Raw genomic sequence first — 22,619 nt, forward strand, 5'->3', positions numbered from 1 at the left:
GAGAGAGAGAGAGAGAGAGAGACTGAAAGACACTGACAGAAAGTGACAGTGTGACACACACACAGAAACTAAGAGAAAAGAGAGAAACAGAATGAAGCTGAGAGGAAAAAATGAATTTAAAAACAGGTCATGTATTTTCAAGCCTTTTGAGATTTCCCAATATCCCGACTGTTCCAGGTTTGCCACGAGGATGGCACCCGTGTGTGGAATGAACGAGCAAACATACTGCTGTTTGAGCTGGAAGGTTCCGTGAGGGTCGCCACTCAGGATGGTGTAGGTGATGGGGTCTCCTTCACGGTCGTTGGCCTACCAAACACAAACACAGACACGCACACACATGCACACACACACACATTCATACACGCACAGACACGCATGCACACAAACACACACATAGCATTAGACACAGAAATGCAGACACACACACACCCATCTCATATTTGTCTACGCTTATCATACCACTCTACAAAGGTGTGAGGTGTCAACTCGTTACACGGTCCTGTCAGATCAAACAGGAAGTGACCTCCACCTCAGAGCAGGAAGCAGGAAACTACAGCAGAGCACGCTGGGTAGCAGTGGAGCTGTGTGTAGAGTTGTGCGGAGTTGTACAGTGTTGTGTAGCATCACGCAGTGTCATGCAGTCATATAGTACTATGCAGTCACATTGGACACTTTATTCACACGGCAGAACTTTTTATCCGAGGCAACAGACTACAGTACAAACGGTGCAGATGTGTGGATAAGTGCTTACCTGCAGGTTGAGCAGAGTAGCTCCAGCCCTCATGGCCTCGCTGACCTCCAGGGTGTAGGAGAGGCTGGGGAAACGAGGGGGGCTCTGGTTGTTGGGGGGGAGCACCTCGATGTAGACGGTGGTGATGGAGCTCCTGGAGGAGGAGGAGAGGAGGATGGAGGGATGAAGAGGGAGGAGAGGGGAAACGATGGTTAGGAAGGGAGAAACAGGAGTTGGGAGCGAGAGAGAGGACTTCATCCTCCACACGTCTCCATGCGGGAGGACTACCTGCAGAGCCTTTCTCCCTCTCTCCCTCCCTCTCTCCCTCCCTCTCTCCCTCCCTCTCTCCCTCTCTCCCTCCCTGACCTCCCTCCCTCTCTCCCTCCCTCTCTCCCTCCCTCTCTCCCTCCCTCCCTCTCTCCCTCCCTCCCTCCCTCCCTCCCTCCCTCCCTCCCTCTCCTCCCTCCCTCTCTCCCTCCCTCGCTCTCCTCTCTCCCTCTCTCCCTCCCTCTCCTCCCTCCCTCTCTCCCTCTCTCCCTCCCTCTCCTCCCTCCCTCTCTCCCTCCCTCTCCTCCCTCCCTCTCTCCCTCCCTCTCTCCCTCCCTGACCTCCCTCCCTCTCTCCCTCCCTCTCTCCCTCCCTCTCTCCCTCTCTCCCTCTCTCCCTCTCTCCCTCCCTCTCTCCCTCCCTCTCTCCCTCCCTCTCTCCCTCTCTCCCTCTCTCCCTCTCTCCCTCCCTGACCTCTCTCCCTCTCTCCCTCCCTCTCTCCCTCCCTCTCTCCCTCTCTCCCTCCCTCTCTCCCTCCCTCCCTCTCTCCCCCTCCCTCCCTCCCTCCCTCTCTCCCTCTCTCCCTCCCTCTCTCCCTCCCTCTCTCCCTCTCTCCCTCCCTCCCTCCCTCCCTCTCTCCCTCTCTCCCTCCCTCCCTCTCTCCCTCCCTCTCTCCCTCCCTCTCTCCCTCTCTCCCTCCCTCTCTCCCTCCCTCTCTCCCTCTCTCCCTCCCTCTCTCCCTCCCTGTCTCCCTCCCTCTCTCCCTCCCTCCCTCCCTCTCTCCCTCCCTCTCTCCCTCCCTCCCTCCCTCCCTCCCTCCCTCTCTCCCTCCCTCCCTCTCTCCCTCCCTCTCTCCGGATCATGCAGATCATTTGTTTCCATTTTCGATATTTTCTCTTTATTGTCCATGCGTGCGCTCCATCTGGAGCATGTAAACAATTATACACCTGCTGCCTGGTTTGGTTTCACCCTATCCGATCCTCCCTTCTCCTCGCTTCTCTCTTTTCCTCTCTTCTCTTCTCCTCTCCGCCCTTCTCCACTCCCCTGCCTTCCTCTCCTCTCCCCATGCCAGTCTGTCAGACAGACATCAAGCAGTTGGCTCTCAGCCATTGGAACCATGTTCACATCCCTAATCATCAGTGTTCTATCTGGCTGGGTCGCGTCCTTGAGTACCAAACAAACGGCTCCCTTCTTGTCCTCGTCTCTCTCAGGTCTCTGGGACTCTCTGTTGTGAGGCTGACGCTTGTTTTCCGTGGAAGCCAGCGTGAAAGTGCCACTGCTTCTTTCCTCCTCAGACCAAAGCCCAGATCACCCACTGCTTCCCTCCAGACACAATCCATTTCCTGCTTCACTACCTCAGGCTCTGTTCCTGCCTGTTGAGCTGGATCGATTCAACACCACAGCGGCCAGAGAACCAGGCGGACAGCCAGAGAACAAGTCAGTCAGCCTGTCTGGATATCAGTCAACCAGCCAGTTTGGTCACTCTTCGAGCCATTTAGCCAGAACCAGTCAGCCAGCAAGTCAGCAAGCAAGTCAGCCAGCCAGTCAGTCAGCCAATCAGTTACCCAGACAGCCAGACAGCTAGCCAGCCAGCCAGCCAGGAAGGCATAAAGTGCCCACAGAGGCACATAGCTAAGATTGGGTCACAGGGGTCAGGCATGGCATTGCTAATTACTGTGAAAAGCTTCAACAAGCTTTGCATGCTGCATGGGCATGGAGTTCACCTATCAGCCCTAAATGTTGCAGATATTTCTAGAACAGAATGTGGTAGCCTGCGGAACTCCATTGATTGATTGTGGGGGGAAAAAAAGGGATAGTGAGAGAGAGAGACGGCAGCGAAAGAGAGTTAGCACAGAGCGAGGTGCTGAGATGGAGTGGGAGAGAGAGACCCTTACCCTTCCTCACCCTCCTCCTCCCTCTTCTCTCTTGTACCCTCCTTCTCCTCCCCTTCTCCTCTCACCTCCTCTCCTTTACCCTCCTCCCCCTCTCCTTATAACTCCTCTCCCTAACCCTCCTCCTTCTCCTCCTCCCCTTCTCCTCTGACCTCCTCTCAGCCTGAGGGCCATTGTCCATGGCCTCCACCGTCAGGGCGTAGGACCTCCCGACCGTCGTGTTGACCCCGGGCGCTACGGTGATGACCCCAGAACTGGCGTTGATTAGGAAGTGACCCTGGCCCCCTGCCAGGATCCGGTAGGTCACCTGACCATTGGGCCCCTCGTCAGCATCCCTGGCAGACAGCTGGGGACCGACACGCACGAAGGTTACAGATCTGTCTGTGTGTGTGTGTCTCAGTATCTGTGTGTTACGCAAGGTTAGAGCTCCCTGTGGGTGTGTGTGTGTCTCAGTATCTGTGTTAAGGTTTGAACTGTGTGTGTGTGTGTTCAGTATCTGTGTTAAGGTTTGAGCTGTGTGTGTGTGTTCAGTATCTGTGTTAAGGTTTAAGCTGTGTGTGTGTGTTCAGTATCTGTGTTAAGGTTTGAGCTGTGTGTGTGTGTGTGTTCAGTATCTGTGTTAAGGTTTGAGCTGTGTGTGTGTGTGTTCAGTATCTGTGTTAAGGTTTGAGCTGTGTGTGTGTGTTCAGTATCTGTGTTAAGGTTTGAGCTGTGTGTGTGTGTTCAGTATCTGTGTTAAGGTTTGAGCTGTGTGTGTGTGTGTGTTCAGTATCTGTGTTAAGGTTTGAGCTGTGTGTGTGTGTATGTAGTAGTAAATGTGTGTCAAAGGTAGAGCTGTGTGTGAGTGTGTATCCGTCTCTGTTGGTATGTGAGTGTGAAGGTTAGAGCTTGCGAGTGTGTGTGTCTGTCAGCATCAGTGTGTTCCCATCAGGATCCATCTCCAAAGCGCAGCACAGGGATGTCAAACCTGCTTATCTATATGGAGGATGTAAATGGATGTGCGGATGCAGGTCTCGTAGTTAATACATTTGGAAACACATCAGATAACCCAGGAGGTGTCTGAGTGTGGCCATATCAACACACCACGGCTGAATCCACAATGAGGGACATGAACCCAGGACAGTTCAATCAAACTCAATTTGGGTATTTTTTTTTTTTTTTTTTTACACTTTAACACAGTGTGAATCCAATCATCCAGAACATTCTGAAATGTGAATAGAGGGCAGTGTGGTGGTGGTGGGGGAGGCGTGTGTATGTGTGTGTGTGTGTGTGTGTGCGTGGGGGTGACTATCAAGTCTAAAATATGAATGGGGCTCCGGTAAATGTCCACATATTTACTTAAATGGAGGGATTTGTGATCTTGTAAATAGCAAACACTGAAACCTATGGTTCTTGTTTTCGATAGAAAAGAAAGAGATCATTGTAAAGGGAGAAAAGAGAGCTAGTTTTGGATTCAACAGGGAATAACTGAAACAGCACTGCCCTAACAAATCAAAGTCCTTGTCTATTGACCTCCACACAAGGCCAGCCGGCCCAGTACAATCCATCCATGGTGGAGTTACTAAAGCACTTAATGGGGTTACAAGGTCAGGGGTATTTATTAACCAGTGACTAGGTATTGATTACTAATAAGCTGTTCATGGACTCTATGGGGAGTTGTTAGACGGAGTTTGTGGGTTATTGACGAGCCAGGGGCGACTTCTAGGTCTGATTGGTTGTAGTAACACAGCATGGTATTGATATAAATTGATTAGCTATAACACTATTGGTATAGGCACTATGCAGGGGTATTGCTAGTGAGGTATTGATGAGGTGTTTGTTCACCTGCAAGACGGTTTCCCCGGGCAACATGTCGGTGTAGACCTGGACACTGTAGGAGACATTGGTGAAGGTGGGGCTGTTGTCGTTGGCGTCCAGCACCGTGATCGTCACGGTTACGGGGGCGCTCTGCTGGACGCCATCAGACGCCAGTATCTGGGGGAGGACAAGAGAGAGGGATGAGAGGAGGAGAGAAGGAAATAGATGGGAGAGAAAAGGAGGAGAGAAGGGAAGAGAGCAAGAAAGAGATTGAGATAGAGAAAGAGAAACACCTGGTCACACCGGTGACCCTAACCCAAACAGAGAAGTGACCCCCTGCAGTAGGACATATGGTGACACACATCCACAACAGATACACATGGTATAATCCACACAGCGCTGTGCTCTAATCCCCCCAGCTCCAGTCCTGAGATAGCTAATAAACTGATAATCCTGGAGACTCTACGTTGAATCCACAATGAGGGAGATGAGCCCATGACATTAGATAGAGCAGCTCTAGTCCTGGGTCTACATTACATATAGCAGCTCTAGTCTTGGGTCTACATTACATATAGCAGCTATATTCCTGGGTCTACATTAGAGAGCAGCTCTAGTCCTGGGTCTACATTAGAGAGCAGCTCTATTCCTGGGTCTACATTAGAGAGCAGCTCTAGTCCTGGGTCTACATTAGAGAGCAGCTCTAGTCCTGGGTCTACATTAGAGAGCAGCTCTAGTCCTGGGTCTACATTAGAGAGCAGCTCTAGTCCTGGGTCTACATTACAGATTGCAGCTGTAGTCCTGGGTCTACATCAGACAGAACCCACAGCTGTAGTCAGAATCTCCATATTTAACATAATGTAAGATGCACCAGGCACCAGGAACATGGGTTCCTGCTGTGATGTGAAGGCTGGAGTTGGGCCAAGCCTGAACACAGCGGCGGTGTGGGACGGGCCCGAGCAACAGAGGAGCAGGAGGCACTGCAGGAGGGCCTCTCACACGCCCGCACAGGGAGGAAAACAGGATGTTCACAGATCCCAGCATGCACTGCGGGGTCCGAACACGTGGACCACGTGCTGCTGTGGAACATTGTTCAGCTTTTCCTCTCTCTGTGAGGGAGGGTAGTGTGTGTGTGTGTGTGTGGGTGTGTGTGTGTATGTGCGTGTGGGGGGGTGGTTTAGCGCTCTGTGTGATAAGCTTAGGCTACCTCTTTGGAGGCCACAACAGTCATTAGAATGGAATCGGAAAGACCCATATTAAGACTTAATGTTCTAGAACATGGTGAGTCATTGCACCCAGGTGGTTTATAAGGTCTTTAGGACAAACACACACACACGCAAACACACACAAACAGACTGACAGATGTGGAGTTGCATTAATATGATGTGAGTATAGACTCACTTAATGCCCAGTGGAGTCAGGATGGTAACACTGATTGCCTGCCAATTTTTGTACACCCCCCCCCCTTCCACACACACACACACACACTCTGCATTCATTGTGTGTGTCTGGATCTTCACACCTGTATCTCATCCTCTGGTGTTTGGAGGAGGACAGGATCAGACAGCACTAGCAGAATATAGAATGTAGGACTTAGTTAGTTCTATATTCTACCCCTGTGTTCTATGTTTTATATGGTGAAGGCTGTCAGCTCCAAGCACTAGGAAACAGATCCCGCTGTCTAGTATTTGCTGTACTCTGCATCCTCCCTCTTTATCTGCCTCTATTTCTAGATGAATGCTTTTACACTGATTGCTTCCTCACATGGCAAACAATCAATACCGGATGAAAACACTGGCTTTACACTATTCACTTACATGTTGCTGCATTCCCATTCAAAACAAGAAGCAGGGACACATGCACACAATTTATCACCCCCCCCCCCCGCCCCTGCCACCACACACACACAATTTTCGCACTCACACATCCCACACACACGGTCTCTCTACCTTATTCACACACACTCAAACTCACACACGCACACAAACACACACACACTCACACACAGTCTCTCAACCTTCTTCACACCCACACTCACACACACACACACACACACACACACACACACACTCACACACACACTTTTCCATCAAACCCAGGTCCAGTGGCAGGCAGCCAGTAGTCCTAACAAGGCGAAGCAGAGTGGTGTCTCTGGAGAACACAGTGCCATTGTTCTCCTGAATGTGTGTCAGTGTGTGTGTGTGTTTGTGGATGTTTTTGTGTGTGTGTGTGTTTGTGCTCGGAGAGACAGTGTTTGCCACACACTCCTCAATAGGAAACACCACAACCATAGTCTTGCTGTTTGGGCAGAGAACAGTTAGTCAATACTTAATACCAGTCTGGAACTGGTCTGTCTCATTAAATAAGAACACACACTGTCCAACCATTAGAAACACTGGCCAGGAAGGCAGTAGGCAATATCCCAGCCTGGAGGTGATGTTAGGGGTTTCCTGTGAGATGTACGGCCCAGGGAATTCTATTCTGTGGCTGTGGGAAAAGAGTCAAAGGATTGGGATGTAGAGAAGCCATGGTTATCAGAGGTGTTGGAGGTGACTGTGTCTACCAGCTTGTGGTAGGTACCAGCTTCTGTTTGTGTGCGTGTACCGGTTTGAGTCCAGTACATCTGTGTGTGTTTGTGTGTAATGGGCAAGCATATCAGCAAGTGTAAATACGTGTGCGTGTGTGCACACGTCTGTGTGCATAACGTGCGAGCATGTCTGTAAGTGTAAGAACAGATACTTGCGTGTGCATGCGTGCACATACCTACGTGTGCACGTCTGGGTGTGCGTGCGTGTGTGCGTGTGTTCGTACCGTGAAGGTGTAGCTGTGACACAGCTCCCGGTCCAGGGGTTTGAGCAGGATGAGGTAGCGACGGATCCCAGAGGCGGTGAGGGTAAACACAGCCTGGTAGCTGTCCAGAGACATCAGCACGCGCGGGTCTTTGGTCTGCCGCGACAGAGGAGAGCAGTGTCACTGGACCAGAACACGTAGCAGAGGCGGTTCGAGGCCGGAAGACGTGTATTGGTTTCCTGGGCTAATACGGTGGATTTAGCGAAGTGATTGAAGGGTTCTTTCAAGTAAAGAGGATGGAGGTACAGTGTAGATGACACACAAATGATCAGCGTCAAATGAGCACACATGCACACACTCTCGCTCACACACACTCTAAAATAGTGCATTCAAGTCCTCTTCTCTAGCCTGTTAAATCTGTCATTACCAATATCCAGCACTCAGCACTGTGTGAATGTATGTGTGCGTGTGTGAGTGTGTGTGTTTGTGTGTGTGTGTGTGTGTGTGTGTGTGTGTGTGCAGGGATAATGTGGATTCAGCTTCAGTGGATATTGAACTGGCACCCCGCTGCTTCCAGATACATAAATAAATCCGAAGCAAATAAAAGCAATTAGAATCCTAATAACCGTGGAGACGTTTAATGGATGGCGCCTGATAGGTGCTGTAATATAAGCAATATTCCTAACTTGACCAAACATCCATCTGAAAGGTTCCAGCAGCAACCCTCTGCATCATAGCAATGACAGAGCCTTTTGGCAGCCATTAAATCCATAGCTGGTTGACTGCATGTGTGCCCATAGGCCGTAAGGCCACACTGCAGTGAGACCAGCTGTTGGAGGAGATATTCAGCTTACAGCAATACTAGGTGTGTGTTGGAGGAGATATATCTAGACTAGTAGACCAGGTGTGTTGGAGGATATATATCTAGACTCGTAGACCAGGTGTGTTGGAGGATATACATCTAGACTCGATATGTACTAGAGATGTTCAGGCCTCAGATAGCCTAGGTCTCTCTTAGCTGAACTGCTGGAAGTCGTGGAGGAACAGAATGGTCTCAAAGTTGTATTTCACTTAAAACTGAAATAGGAAAGAAGGTACACATCAAAGACATACCTCGCAACAGGACGTGAAGCTGACAGCGAATAAAACATTTAACAGAATAGTGAATACTTCCAAAGGCAGAAAATGAAACAGAGAGGAAGAGATAGCAGGAGAGACTGAGAGAACTTCACACAAGGTAATTTCACAGCACTCAGGCATGTGTCTACCTACAGGCAGTTGATTGGCTGTGAGCTAGAACAGGGAGACAGAACACAACATGTCATTGGATGAGACGATCAGGTGACCTGCAAAGGCTTATCACAGTGGAGTGCAACCCGCAGGGACAGAACCCAGGTCTTCTGCTTATCAAGCTCAAAGATCAAACCCTTAGACCAAAGGGGACATGGTCTCCTGGTCTGCTAAGGGCCAGGACTTAACCTACAGAAAACCTGAGTTCAATCCCCGATGACACAAAGCCATTTCCCACCTCCTCTATGTCGTTGTCCATGGCGATGATACTCAGGGCTGTGGACAGGCTGCTATTGGTCGACACTGTGGTTCCCACGGGCGCAGCCTCGGTGATGTAGCCATGGTAACTGGACTCCAAGAAGTAGGGAGCTTGGTTGTTCTCGTCCAGAACCTCGATGTGCAGGTTAGCGAACGCCGGGAGAGGGTGGCCATTATCCTGCTCCGCCTAGCAGAACACAGAACATGGAACTTAGAGAACGTGGTCTCGACTGGTGACAGGACATGGATGAGCTCCGGGTGAGCGTTCTCCTTTAAAGAGCAGAACGCAGACCTAGAACAAAGAACACAAGAACAGGGTCTGGTTCGCTAGGAGACAGGGAACCGGGAACAGGAAGTCACAAATGAAGGAAGTTGTCATGAAATAAGCAGCAGAAATGTATTGTCAGGACTGCCACAGAGGAGATCCCAGACGAGAACACAGCAGGTCTCTGGGGACGGCTAAATATAGCGTTGCACTCGAGCACACACGGAGAGCATGACTGACGCTTATTTCCTGTCTACCAACATGGAAGTAAAGATCTGTGAATCCCAGGAGCCTGACAACCTAAGTGTGTGTGTGTGTGTGTGTGTGTATTTATGTGTGTGCGTGTGCTTGATTCACCTCCCGTAGTCGTTCTGATCCAATCAGCACTCAGACAAGTCAATGCAAGATAATAAAACCGCCCGTGCAATTATCGATCATAGCAGAGTGAGAGACGGGGGAGGTGTGGGTGTGTGTGTGGTGAGTGTGTGTTTGTGCCTCTCACACATAAAACAACAGTATGTGCCTAGTGATCAAACAAATGTCTTTATCTAGAAACTGCGAGTGACAAAACAGTGTGTGTGATGCACCAAGGCATGAGTGAGTGTGTACATGTGCGCCAGTGGGGAGAACATGTACACAAAGCATGTGTTTACCGGAACATGTATGGGTAGGTGGTGCGTGTGTGACTTTACATAGTAAGAAATGAACCTAGTCAAGTTGCCAGCCTTCACCAGAATCTGCTCCATTCCCAGTTGACCCCTCTATGTCGTTTGATACAGCCAACTGTGCTAGGATCATTTGATTTGTTCAGCTGGGTGGGCCGAAGGTGTGGTGAGCGAAGGACTCAAAAAGGAATCTATTCTGAGGAGACAGATCTAGCCTGGCTAACAAATGCAAAGAAACCTTGGTTTTTACGGTCTAGCTACTCTCAAAGTTATTTGAAGCCAGCAGAAAATATAATCGACAAGTGACAACGTGTTAACTAATTGGAAGAGCAGAGTGTGTGTATGAGTGTGTGAGTCTAGGGATGTGTCTGTAGGTGTGTGTGTGTGTGTGTTGTGTAGTTGTGTATGTGTGTAGAAGTGTGTAGGTGTGCATGTGCCTTATTCCTTATGGGAAGAGAGAACGAGCTCTCACCTGGTAAAGCACTAACACTTTATAACTGTCAGCGAGGGGCAGTTTGGTAAATGGGGTTACTGCAGACCTGTGTGTGTGTTACTGCAGCTCTTACTGGTGTGTGTGTGTGTGGGGGGGGGGTGTAGAAAGGGGGAGTGAAAGAAAAGAGGGGGGAAGTGTTGAGAATTGGAAGAGACAAGGGGAGATGTGACCAATGGAGGGTGGGGGGGGAAAAGGGAGGGAGGGAGGAGAGAGCAGAGGAGGAGGGAGTTTGTACTGAAGATGAGGCACTCTCCCACTTTCCTCTCCACTCCTGGAGGAGAAAATCACTCAAGCACATCTGAGGTCGATAGAGTTACCAATCTGGCTATGAGCACCCAGCGGCAGGATGACACTCTCTCTACACACACACACACACACACACACACACACACCGATCTACATAAGATTCTGAGCCGAGGGGATTCCTGCAGCATGCAGAATGTTCTTAAGAGATAATCTCACGTATAGATGAAAGCTATATATCTGGCACATCCTTGTGAGCTGTGTACCACAAACACACACTCGCGCACACACGCATGCACACACACACGCCTACAAAAAGTGTAGGCACACTCACACAGACACACGCAGATAACTACATACACACACACACACACACACACACACACGTAGGTTACCTTGATGACCAGGTCGAATCTCTGGTAGAGCTCTCTGTCAATGGGCCTGAGTAGCAGCAGCTCTGCGCTGGTACGGTTCAGAGAGAAGAAGTGGGCGTACGCATCTGGCTTCCCTACACAGGAAACAGGACATTACATCACAAGTCCCTCCCCCCCCCCACCACCATGTCAGGGATATGGGAGAGGGACCTTTCAGGGACCAATCTAGAAGGATCCTCACAGGATGATTCTAGTCTCCTCTCTTTTTCTTCCCCCTCTTCTCTTCTCCTCTCCTCATGCCCCCCCTCCTCTCCTCCCCTTCACATCTTGTATTCTCCTCATCCTCTCCACCTCATCTTCTCCAGTCAGGAGAGGGAAGGAAGAGTGGACAGGGGGAGACACAGAGGATAGTAGAGAAAAGAGGGGAGACAGAGAGGAGAAGTTTACAGCCAGTTCCCCTGCTCAGTGTGTGTCCGGGATTACCAGTATCCAGCGCTGTCAAACTGATGAAGAAAGAGAGGGAGGAGGGAGAGAGGACGAGAAAAGTGGAAGGAAGAGGACAGGGGGAGGGAGCAGGGAGGAGGAGGTGAAAGGAGGCGAGAGTACTATGGAACGGGAAGAATGAGAGAGGATGAAAGAGGAAGGAGAGAGGGAGGAGAGAGGATGTAGACAAATGATTGGGTGGAGAACAAGCGAGGAGGAGGGGAGTTTGGACTTATTCCAAAGCACCAGTGGCAGGTTTCTGATTGGCCTCCCAGAGAGAGATGGAACATTCTAGAACAGCGGGGAACATTTCCTGAACAGCAGGGAAGCTCCGGGCCCGGACTACAACCTCGAGGCTGACAGTACTCATCTCAGCTCTCCACAGGTCCTGCAATGTACTCTCTCCATCGTTTCCTACCGCCTTCTTTCTCCGTCTCTCTTTCTGACGATCCCTCCTCTCCATCACCCCTTCTCCCTGTTTGTCTCACCACCCACTCCCCATCCATCCCTCCATCCATCCATCACTTTCTCCCTCCATTCATCCCCCTTGCCTCACCCCATCCACCCCTCCATCCACTCATCCGTGCCTCCCTCTAGACGTCCGTTCCTCCCTCCCTCCATCCCCAATGCCTCCATCCCTCCCTCCTCCCATTCTCTCTAGTCATTACATGCCAGTGGATGATGACTGATGCTGTGCATCGGCAGCATGGACATGAACCCACCAATGAGAATGGAGTACAGGATCCCTGGCCTCTTGGAGGGCGGCTGGATGTTCCGGTCCTGGTCCACGGCCTGGATGGGCGGAGTCACGTTCAGTGGGTTCACGTTCACCTACAGAGAGAAGAGAAAAGAGGGGGAGGGTAGGGGGAGGGGAAGAGATGAGAAGAGACATGAAGAAAAGAAAACACAAAAAGAGACAAGAAAAAAAAAGGTTCCCAATCAAAACAGGTTCCCGATTGTCCTTTCCGGAGCCACTCACTGCAGGCTCAGATAGGTTTCATCACAAAGCACCTGCACTTCTCCCTTTCACCGATTGGACGTGAGCAAAAGAACCCTTCTGCTAAACGACAACAACACCCAGCTGGGTGCCGTCTCTGACCCCCGGGGGAACTGTCTTGTCCCCAGCAGGTGAGCCCGGGAGCTCAGAACACATCCAGACATGCGGAGGATCACCATTGTCCTGAATGCTCCTATTCTGGGCTGAGTCACAGAGGCCCAGCTGGACGAACACACATAGAGAGAGCGAGAAAAAGAGAGAGTCCTTTCAGGGGTTGGGGGGACAGGATGGGGGTTGGGGGCAGGTGGGCAGGTGGGCGGACAAGGACCTGTCCATGATGAAACACCTGTCACCCGTCACCTGTCACCTGTCACTGACCACCATGAACTGGGAGTAGAGAGAGGGAGAATTTGGAGCCTGAGGAGAGATATAAGGAAAACACTGAGGAAAGAGAGTCTAGAGGAAAGATAGATTAGTTTAGAGGAGAGAACGACAGAGAATTTTGAGGACAGAGAGAGAGAGAGAGAGAGAGACAGAGAGAGAGAGAGAGAAGTAGCTGGGAGCGTGAGTCAGAGGGGGAGATGCTTGCTGTCTGCTGCTCCACTGACATCCAGCACACACACACACACACACAAACACACACCCACACAACACACTATCCCAATCCCACACACACGCTGAGGAACAGCTCTTCAGAGCCTGGAGACACCACTGAGAGAGTTGTCTGTTGTCCCGAGAAACACTTCTATTCCTGGAAGTTTAGTGTGCCTCTGTGATTTAATGTGTGTCTCACGTGTGTGTGTGTGTTTTATTTACCTAAATGACAGAGTCTATATGATCCCCAGTGCCAGACACGCTTTTTTTTCCCAACTGCGCTCAGCCTAGCCGAGCTCACACCACCTCAAAACACATTGTTTTATTGATTGTGTGTGGGTCTGTATCCTTAAAGGTGTGTCTGTCTGGGAGTGTCTGAGAGTGAGAGAGAGAGAGAGAGAGAGAGAGAGAGAGAGAGAGAGAGAGAGAGAGAGAGAGAGAGAGAGAGAGAGAGAGAGAGAGAGAGAGAGAGAGAGCATGTGTCTGTGGGTGTGTGTGAAAGAGAGAATGAGAGAGAGACAATCCCATCCCAGTGAGTGATGGCACCGCTGGCAGCCCTGGGGTGTGTTTACCGAGGGCCTGATAAGAGAGGAACTTGGCCGTGGCCATTTCCTCATACATAATCATCCTCTTCTCCCTGGAGCAGCAGCAGGCCTCGTAAAACCTGCCCTTGAGTGGGCTCCACCAGGCCCCGGTCCAGCCTCCTGAAACATGGGCCTAAACCTGATCTGGCCACCTTGTTACTATGCTGTGACGCAGTCATTGGCCCCCAGCCTGTGACCTCAACTCGCTGGCGAGGAGGGCAGCATCTGGAAAACAACACGCGTAGCTGTGGCAACGGCCAGACGTACTGGCTTTTGTTTCCGGAGCCACAAACTTGTCATTTTATGTGGTTCGAGGTCAGCTGTGATGGTTGTCTAGGTCTGTTTGGAGTGGAAGAGTTGCTGGATTTGTAAACAACTTTTATGAGATAACAAGACTGTAAGATTATTTCCTATAATTACAAAGTGTTGATACTGCTGTTGCTTTAAAGCAGTCTAATGACAGATGTAATTGAATGACATGACTCATTCTGTGAGACCGTTGTCAAGCACTAGGAGCGGACGAATCGCTACAGAGAGATAATAATCGCTGTCACTCTAGAGCAGGGGAGAATTTAATGAGGCTGCAGAAAACGGTTATTTATCTGGTTTCTTTCCCCTGGTGTGGAAGCTGTGTCTGAGAGGCTCAATTAGACCGGAAAATGATCGTCCCCAGCCTGAGTCAGACACCCCCACACATGCCCCCCACTAAGCAACCCCCCCCACACCCCCGTCTGGACTCAGCCCCCCTACTCAGCAACCCCCCAAACAGCTCACAGTCCCCAACGACACCCTGCACAAACACTTAGTCCTCAGACAGCCTGAGGTGTACAACTACTCACATGGGAATAATCGCTCAGGTCGTTTGTCTGTTCCATGCCTCTACAAACCTCCCAGAGATACGCAGACCCAGCAGAACACGTTCGGTTTAGACCCGCACTGAAGACTAGACTGGTCTACAGATCTAATATGGTCTACAGACAGCTGACATAACCTGGTCTACAGACACCAGACATAACCTGGTCTACAGACACCAGACATAACCTGGTCTACAGACACCAGACATAACCTGGTCTACAGACACCAGACATAACCTGGTCTACAGACACCAGACATAACCTGATCTACAGACAGACCTAGCACCAACCCAGAGCTACACCTGCTCTCTGCAGTCACATGACCAGTTGAACAGGCATTAACAGCCGAGAAGCTATTTCCATAAGATCTCTTCCTAAGTGGGTTACTTGTACCAAATATAAATATATCTCTCGTAGTAGTGCAACATACATTGATAGGATCAGATTAGAGCGGATTATCTTGAATTTGATTGGATTGGATTGGATTTAATGGGGTAGTGTTTCTGTACGTACTGGATGTGTCCCAGTGGCCGGTCAGGGTGTGTGCTGGGTACAGTGCTGGGCACCAGTCTTACCGGGTCAGGGTGTGTGCTGGGTACAGTGCTGGGTACCAGTTTTACCGGGTCAGGGTGTGTGCTGGGTACAGTGCTAGGCACCAGTCTTACCGGGTCAGGGTGTGTGCTGGGTACAGTGCTGGGTACCAGTCTTACCGGGTCGGTTAGCTCCAGGATGTTGGCCCGGTAGGTGAGAGGGCTGCAGTCACGGGTCTTGTCCACCAGGGCGCAGGGCAGGAACATGGGGCCCAGGTCGTCCCCGTCCAGAACGTCCACCGTCAGCGTCGTGGTTGCTGTGCGACGCTCGTTAGGGTACGGCGCCCGGTCCTGTAGCAACCGGTAGAGGGAGTGTAACTGTTAACGGGAGGTCGAACACAGTCTCTCTCACACACAGACACCCCACCACGGGCGCTCACCAGTCCGCTCACAGGAAGTACAGTAAACATGTCTATCTTCAGACGTTAAAGTGTGCATGTGTTTGTGTGTGTGTGTTTAAGTGCCAGGATGTTAAGTCTGTGTGTGTGCAATACAATAGTATTCATACTGTATATTCATCCATTCTGACTTATCTGTGACTAAGGCTTGGTAAATCATCCGTGACTCATCCCCCCCTCAGACGTACGTTGGCCTGGATGATGACCAGGTAGCGGGTGATATCTTCGTAGTTCAGTCTCTCTTTCAACACCACCGAACCAGACAGGGTGAGAGGAATGTCGAACGTCCTGTTGGCTGTCTGTCACACACACGCGTACGTTCACACACACGCACATACACGCGCACACACACACACTCACACACACGTACATGCACACACATACGCACATGCACACGCCCACAGACATGCACGCAGATGTACATGCATACACAGACACACACCCACACACAAACACACACCCAAGACATGAACAGTAATGCCAGGAGAGGCCGACTGCACTGGAGGGAATGTGGGTCAGGGTCAATAGGAGACGGGGTGAAAGGTCAGAGCTGGTGCGGCACACAGCCGGGTGAGGAGAGTCTGCTGAGCAAAGCTCCTCTTCTGACCTCATCACACATTCATGGTGTGCCAGAGCGATGAAGCATTCCTGGTTCCCTGCTGAGATTACCCTGGCATGTCTGGCCTTCTGACCTTGCTTAGCTAGAGGATTGGGAAAGGCTGTAAACCCTGGAGAGCATGTTCTAGAAACCGCATAACCGCATTAGCAGTACATTCTAGAACATGGGCGGTGTATTCTAGAACCTTGATGGCACATTCTTGAACCCAGAGGCTGATTCTAGAATCCGGACGGACCATTCTAGAACGTGGACGGTGTGTTCTAGATCTTACCGGATCACTGGGGTTGTAGAGAATGGTGTATTCGAGCTGTCCGTTGGGCCCGTCATCAATGTCGGTGGCTCCGTTGTTCCCGCTGAAGCCGGAGAAGATGGTCGTGCCCACTGGGGTGAGCTGCAACACAGGATGTGACATGATGTCCCCTGTCTGGCCAATTCATCAGGACATGGCAGAGCTGCAACACACCTTCCTTCATCTCGCTACCTCCCTCTCTCTGTGTCCCTCTTTCCTTGTCTCTGTGTCTCTGTCTTTCTTTCTCTGTATCTGTCTTTTTGACTCTCTCGTTTTCTGTGCAGTGCCGCAGAAACTCAGGAGCGTGCATTATTGAAAACGGAACGACATGCGAGTCCATATTAGATGATGAATTAGGCTGTCTGGTCTCATTGTTGTGCATTCCTGTCACACACATACACGCACACACACACACACACACACCATCCTCTGCCCCCTTCGTCCCTCCATGCATCAGTACTCTGAGACAAACATGTTTGGTTGCCAGTCCATGCATGAGCGCCAATGTAATCACCATTGGTCAGAAAGGTGATCTGCCTCTAATTACACCAACACACACACACATTAATGAACACATTAATATCCTGTTGGCCTTTCATCCAAATGCATTACTTGATCCTTCCACTGAATTCTCCCTCCATCCCTCTATACCTGTTAACATTATTAATCTATCAAGCATTGCACAGTCAGTCGATGAACAAGTCAAGAAAGCTTTATTGCTTGCGGCTGGAAGGATACAAAACATCACACGCCATAGTGCTACAAAGGGAGTCAGGTGGCTGAGCGGTTAAAGAATCGGGCTAGTAATCAGAAGGTCGCTGGTTCGATTCCCGGCCGTGCCAAATGACGTTGTGTCCTTGGGCAAGGCACTTCACCCTACTTGCCTCGGGGGAATGTCCCTGTAATTACTGTAAGTCGCTCTGGATAAGAGCGTCTGCTAAATGACTAAATGTAAATGTACAAAGTTTGTCCGCTAGCATGTTGTGCTAGCAACGTATTTAAACAAAACCGCTCTTGACTGTTATTGGCTAAAACAAAGGCATGCAAATGTCCCATGGCTCTTCTTTCATTGGCTCCCTTGCATAGACCTGGCGCGTGTGCGTGCGTTTACGTGTGTGCGTCCCTATCAATGGACATTTACAACATCAACCCTACCCCCACTAGGTGACAAGCTAATGGTCACCAGACCTCAGTCTTCCTTCTAGGTCTGTCAAACAGTATCTCCTTTAAATAAACAAACAAACCCCCCTCTTCTTAGTCCTCAGCCCCAAGATAAGGGTCTTGTATGTTTACCCAGAGTTCAGATTTGGGGGTAGGCCTCTCTGCACACAAAGCTAAACACAGTATCATTTTATACAGAATAAAAGTGTTACATCTTCAATTTTTCCGACAATAGCCTACTCCTCCGTGCATCTAACACCATCCCTCCATCTCCATCATCCCCATCTCCCCATCCCTCTATCGCCACACCTCCCTCCCTCTTCTGCCGACCTACTTGGCGGTCTCATTCTGCCGGCTAGCGTCAGTGTTCCTGCTCCTCAGGTCTGAAACTCCAGAGACTCTATAACCACATGTAAATCAATACTCAACTGTTCTGAGAGCGACATCTCGCAGTGTGCGACCAGAAGAGTTGGTGTGTGTGTGTTTGTGCTCTCTGCCACTCTGCATGACAACTTTCTAATAGGCTAAATCTACCACAACAACCCTCAGAGGAACTGGTTTTAATTAGGCAGAGCTCCTTTCTGTCTCTACCCAGTTTTCACTCAGGGCCTCGCGGGATAAACTTCCAGTGGCCGTTTGTATGCGTGGGAGAGAGTGTGTGTGTGTGTGAGAGTGTGTTTGTGTGTGTGTGTGTGTGTGTGTGAGAGAGAGAGAGAGAGAGAGAGAGAGAGAGAGAGAGAGAGAGAGAGAGAGAGAGAGAGAGAGAGAGACAGAGAGTGCATGTGTGAGAGAGTGTGTGTGTGAGAGTGTTTGTGTGAGTGTCGATGTGAGAGAAAGAGCGTGTGTAGTTGTGTATGTATGAGTCAGTAACTTGTTCATTCGGAGGCCTGAACAGGGACAATTTTATATTTCTATGACAGGGTGGGAAGTCAGATATGTTAGTTGGCTTAAAAAGTACTTAAAAAGTACTTTACTTTTTAAACAGTTTAATAACGTATGCCTCGCAACCACTTAGACAGGTAGCCTATTATGGCTTGATTAGCTGGCTTAAGTGCTACCTAGTGACCAAAAAGGACGACAGTCCTATTTCCTAGTACATTCTCTAAAGAGAATCATCTACTTTGTACAGGCTAGTGACTATAGCTGATAGTCTACAGCTGTGCTCATGCATTGGATTCTTGTTTAAAAACATCCCATCTGTGAGGCTATCCTTCAACGATGAGCCAACCAGAACCCCCTGTAGCTAGCTAATAGCTGCTAGTAGCGCTAACACTTATATAGCCAGCTAGAACAGTCATTAAAAGCTGAGATAGACCCCTGTAGTTAGGGACCATTGTAGTCCTGCTTTGAGAGCACTTGGACATGCAACAACAGTTTTTATCAGGCATGATATACAGGCAAAGCAAGCGTTGCATGGTTGTTATCCGAGAACCACCACTTCCAGGTTAGCTGAACTGGACTATTTCTTTAATGAAATTAAAGAGCCTCATCCTCTCTGCAGAGAAAAACCCTCATCTGAATACATCTAATTACACTGTAAGTTATGACCCGGTGTCCAACTGTCTATGCTCACTGAGCAACGCGGGCATATTTCAAATTTTTACACCGTTTCTCCAAATTGTATGAGCCCCCATTCAGGTGAATGGGCAGAAATATTTAATAGAAGGTAATGGGAAACTGCTCACTGGTGGCCAGGAGTAAGTGAGCTGTGTGTGTGTGTGTGTGTGTGTGTGTGTGTGTGTGTGTGTGTGTATGCGTGTGTGTGTGTGTGTGTGTGTATGGGCGTGTGTGAGTAAAAGAGAAAAATGTGGGATTAGGAGAAACAGACAGAAGACATACAGACGTATTTTAACTCACTCACACACTCACACACTCACTCACTCACTCACTCACACACACACTCACACACACACACACACACACACTCACACACACACACACACACACACACACACACTCACTCACTCACTCACTCACTCACTCACTCACTCACTCACACACTCACACACTCACTCACACACTCACACACTCACTCACACACTCACTCACTCACTCACTCACTCACACGCTCACACACTCACTTACTCACACACTCACACACACACACACACACACCCACTCACACACACACACACACACACACTCACACACACACACACTCACTCACACACTCACACACGCACTCACACACTCACTCACACACACACACACTCACTCACTCACTCACTCACACACTCACACACACACTCACACACTCACTCACACACTCACACACTCACTCACACACACACTCACTCACTCACTCACTCACTCACTCACTCAAACATACACTCACACACTCACTCACACACATACACACACACACTCACACACACACACACACACACACTCACACACACACACTCACACACACACACACACTCACACACACACACACACACACTCACACACACTCACACATGCACTCACTTCGTTGATGGCAGTGTAGTAGCGTGGCTGCTGGAATCTGGGAGAGTTGTCGTTCTTGTCCCGCACCACGATGCGCACCTCGTGGAGGATCACCGTGCCAACCAGCTCGTTAGTGCACTGCACCTGCACCACGATGGACTGGATGTAGGAGGGGGGCTGGGGGGAGGGAGGTAGGTGGATATCAGATAAATACATCACAGTCCTGTCATACATAACAGGTTTGAAATAAAATGACATCCCTCTTTGCTAATCAACCCAGTCAAATGGAACCAGCCTAATCTGATACAGGCTGATTTTCATTGTTTCACTTGAACGTTGATGAGGTCAACATGGTTGACAAATACTAGACTAAGGAGTCCAGAAACACACACACACACACACACACAAAAAGGCTACACACACATTCACACAGTCTGTTCCATCAGAGTGAGAATCCTCTGGTACCAGCCTGGTACTTACATCTCGGTCCAGAACTCGTCCAGTGCTGTTGAGGTAGAGTCTCTGTCTGACGGGGTCCAGTATGACCCAGTTGTTGTAGTTATCTCTGAGGGACAGGGAGATGGTTCTGTCTGGGTCCTCAGACCGCCCCTGGATCTGCATGTTCTCCACCAGCAACGTTCCTGAGGACACATTTTTAGAAACGTTCTTGAGAACTCAGGCCCAATACTAAGAACTCAGTATTGGGCCTCACCCAGTGTTTTCCAGTCACCATGACAACACCATCAACACAACTTTATTAGCAATGCAGGAGTCCTTGTCAATGTACTTTATAATTTAGTAAGCACAACTTAATTAAGCAATGTTAGCAATGTTAACCTGGTAGACATTGACTGTTCTCCACTCACAAGGTCAACTTCAACACAACTTAATTAGCAATGTAGGCTGCAGACATGCAGACAGTGACCGTGCTGAAGTCCAGACACCGCTTGTTTTGACCGTTGGCCAAGGTCCGTCTGTTTACAACAGGAGACCTGCAGTGCTTCTTTTCAAGTAAAACATGAATAAGATGAAGCAGCGTCATCACCCTGTGTGACTCCCCAGTCAACACTGTGGAGTCCTCTACGGACTCCCTCTACGGACTCCCTCTACGGACTCCCTCTACGGCTCTGCATTTATTTAAATCATAATTTTATAATATTTTATCATATTATTAAATTTTTATGTATTTTTATCTTATTGTGATGTTTTCCTTTTTATATTACAGTACTTGTTTTATCTCCCTCTTATGTTTTTTGTAATGCACCATCCTACCAAAGCAAAACCCCTCAGATGTGGGAACTTACTTGGCAGTAAAGCGGATTCGGATACTGATCAAGCTCACAGACGTGACACTCTGTGGTTTTACTCCGTTGAAGGAATCTGGAATCAGCCAAAGCTTTTCTCGATGTTGACTTGAGAAAACGAAGGAACTGGAGTAGAAGTGCTATTTTCTAACTCAAACTCGATTTTTAGATGAGAGTGAAGAATAGAGGAGATAAAAACATGTTACATTCAGTTGATTTCCAAGTCAGGGGAGACCAATTAGTTTGGTGCCAAACAGCTATTGCATTTTTTCATGAAAGTTCTTATTCAGATTTTGTTGTTTAGAGACGGAGAAAGTGTCCAGTGCATTATAGCATTGGACATCTGACCACTCTCTTCTATAAACCCCACTCTGCAGCAACACAAACACACTCTCACAAGCACGGAAACACTAAGACACGTCATACACACACATCACACACAACAGACGCGCACTCAGACGCGGGCACGCATACCATCATCCCTCCTTCTCCATCCTCAGCTCATCTCTTCTCTCTTCCCAACCCTCCTCCTCACTCACTCCTCCTTCCCTCCTCTCCTCCTCTCTCTCGCCCCTCTGCTTTCCCTTCCTCACCTCTCCTCTTCCTTCTGCTCTCCCTCCCCTTCCCCTCTCCTCTTCCCTCCTCTCTCTCTCCCCCCTCCCCCCTCCTCTACCCTCCTCTTCTCTGCCAGGCATGTGTAGGATGACATTTGACCAGCAGGGAGAGGCGACTGGTGGGTCCCCGTACAGCTGGCATAGAGGATGGCATGGAGACTGCAAGCTGGCAGCACACCTGGGACGGACTGGAACATGCCTGGAAGTAACAGGCCCTGCCTGCCAGCCTAGTTGGGAATGTGTGTGTCTGTGTGTTTACGCCAAATGGGTCATGTAGAGACACAATGACAATGCAAGGAAAATTCAGTCGAAACATGGGCACACTGAGCTCCCCACACACACACACGCACACGCACACGCACACACACACACACACACACATACACTTAGACACACTTGCAATCACAAACACATCCCACAAAAGGACTCACTCGCACACACAGACACTCTATACATAATGGACCCTCATTTTTCACAAACTATTTTCCTTTCTCCTTCAATCTCTCGTAGACCCTAAACCCTAAACCACCCACCAGTAATCTAGAGTATTTCTCTGCTCTGAGAGCACAACATTTCTGGAATAGGTGAGCCAGTGTTCAGGGATATTTCTGTATGAATAGAAG

At 49.6% G+C, this 22,619-nt stretch overlaps 1 protein-coding gene across 1 annotated transcript; it reads right to left on the reverse strand.

Moving 5' to 3' along the window:
• Positions 1 to 226: 226 nt before the first annotated feature.
• On the reverse strand, positions 227 to 20,719 carry LOC134015741 (protocadherin-15-like; the record flags this gene model as incomplete). Its single annotated transcript, XM_062455287.1, has 13 exons — positions 227 to 306; positions 752 to 884; positions 3,042 to 3,235; positions 4,714 to 4,863; positions 7,495 to 7,629; positions 9,002 to 9,208; positions 11,083 to 11,195; positions 12,267 to 12,375; positions 15,284 to 15,454; positions 15,750 to 15,860; positions 16,452 to 16,571; positions 20,100 to 20,255; positions 20,559 to 20,719. Coding segments are annotated over 13 exons (1,840 nt in total), but the record flags the coding sequence as incomplete, so codon positions are not given.
• Between the last annotated feature and the right edge of the window lie 1,900 nt (positions 20,720 to 22,619).

Source organism: Osmerus eperlanus, unplaced genomic scaffold (genome assembly GCF_963692335.1).
Source record: "Osmerus eperlanus unplaced genomic scaffold, fOsmEpe2.1 SCAFFOLD_426, whole genome shotgun sequence".
In the NCBI taxonomy this organism is placed as follows: Eukaryota; Metazoa; Chordata; class Actinopteri; order Osmeriformes; family Osmeridae; genus Osmerus; species Osmerus eperlanus.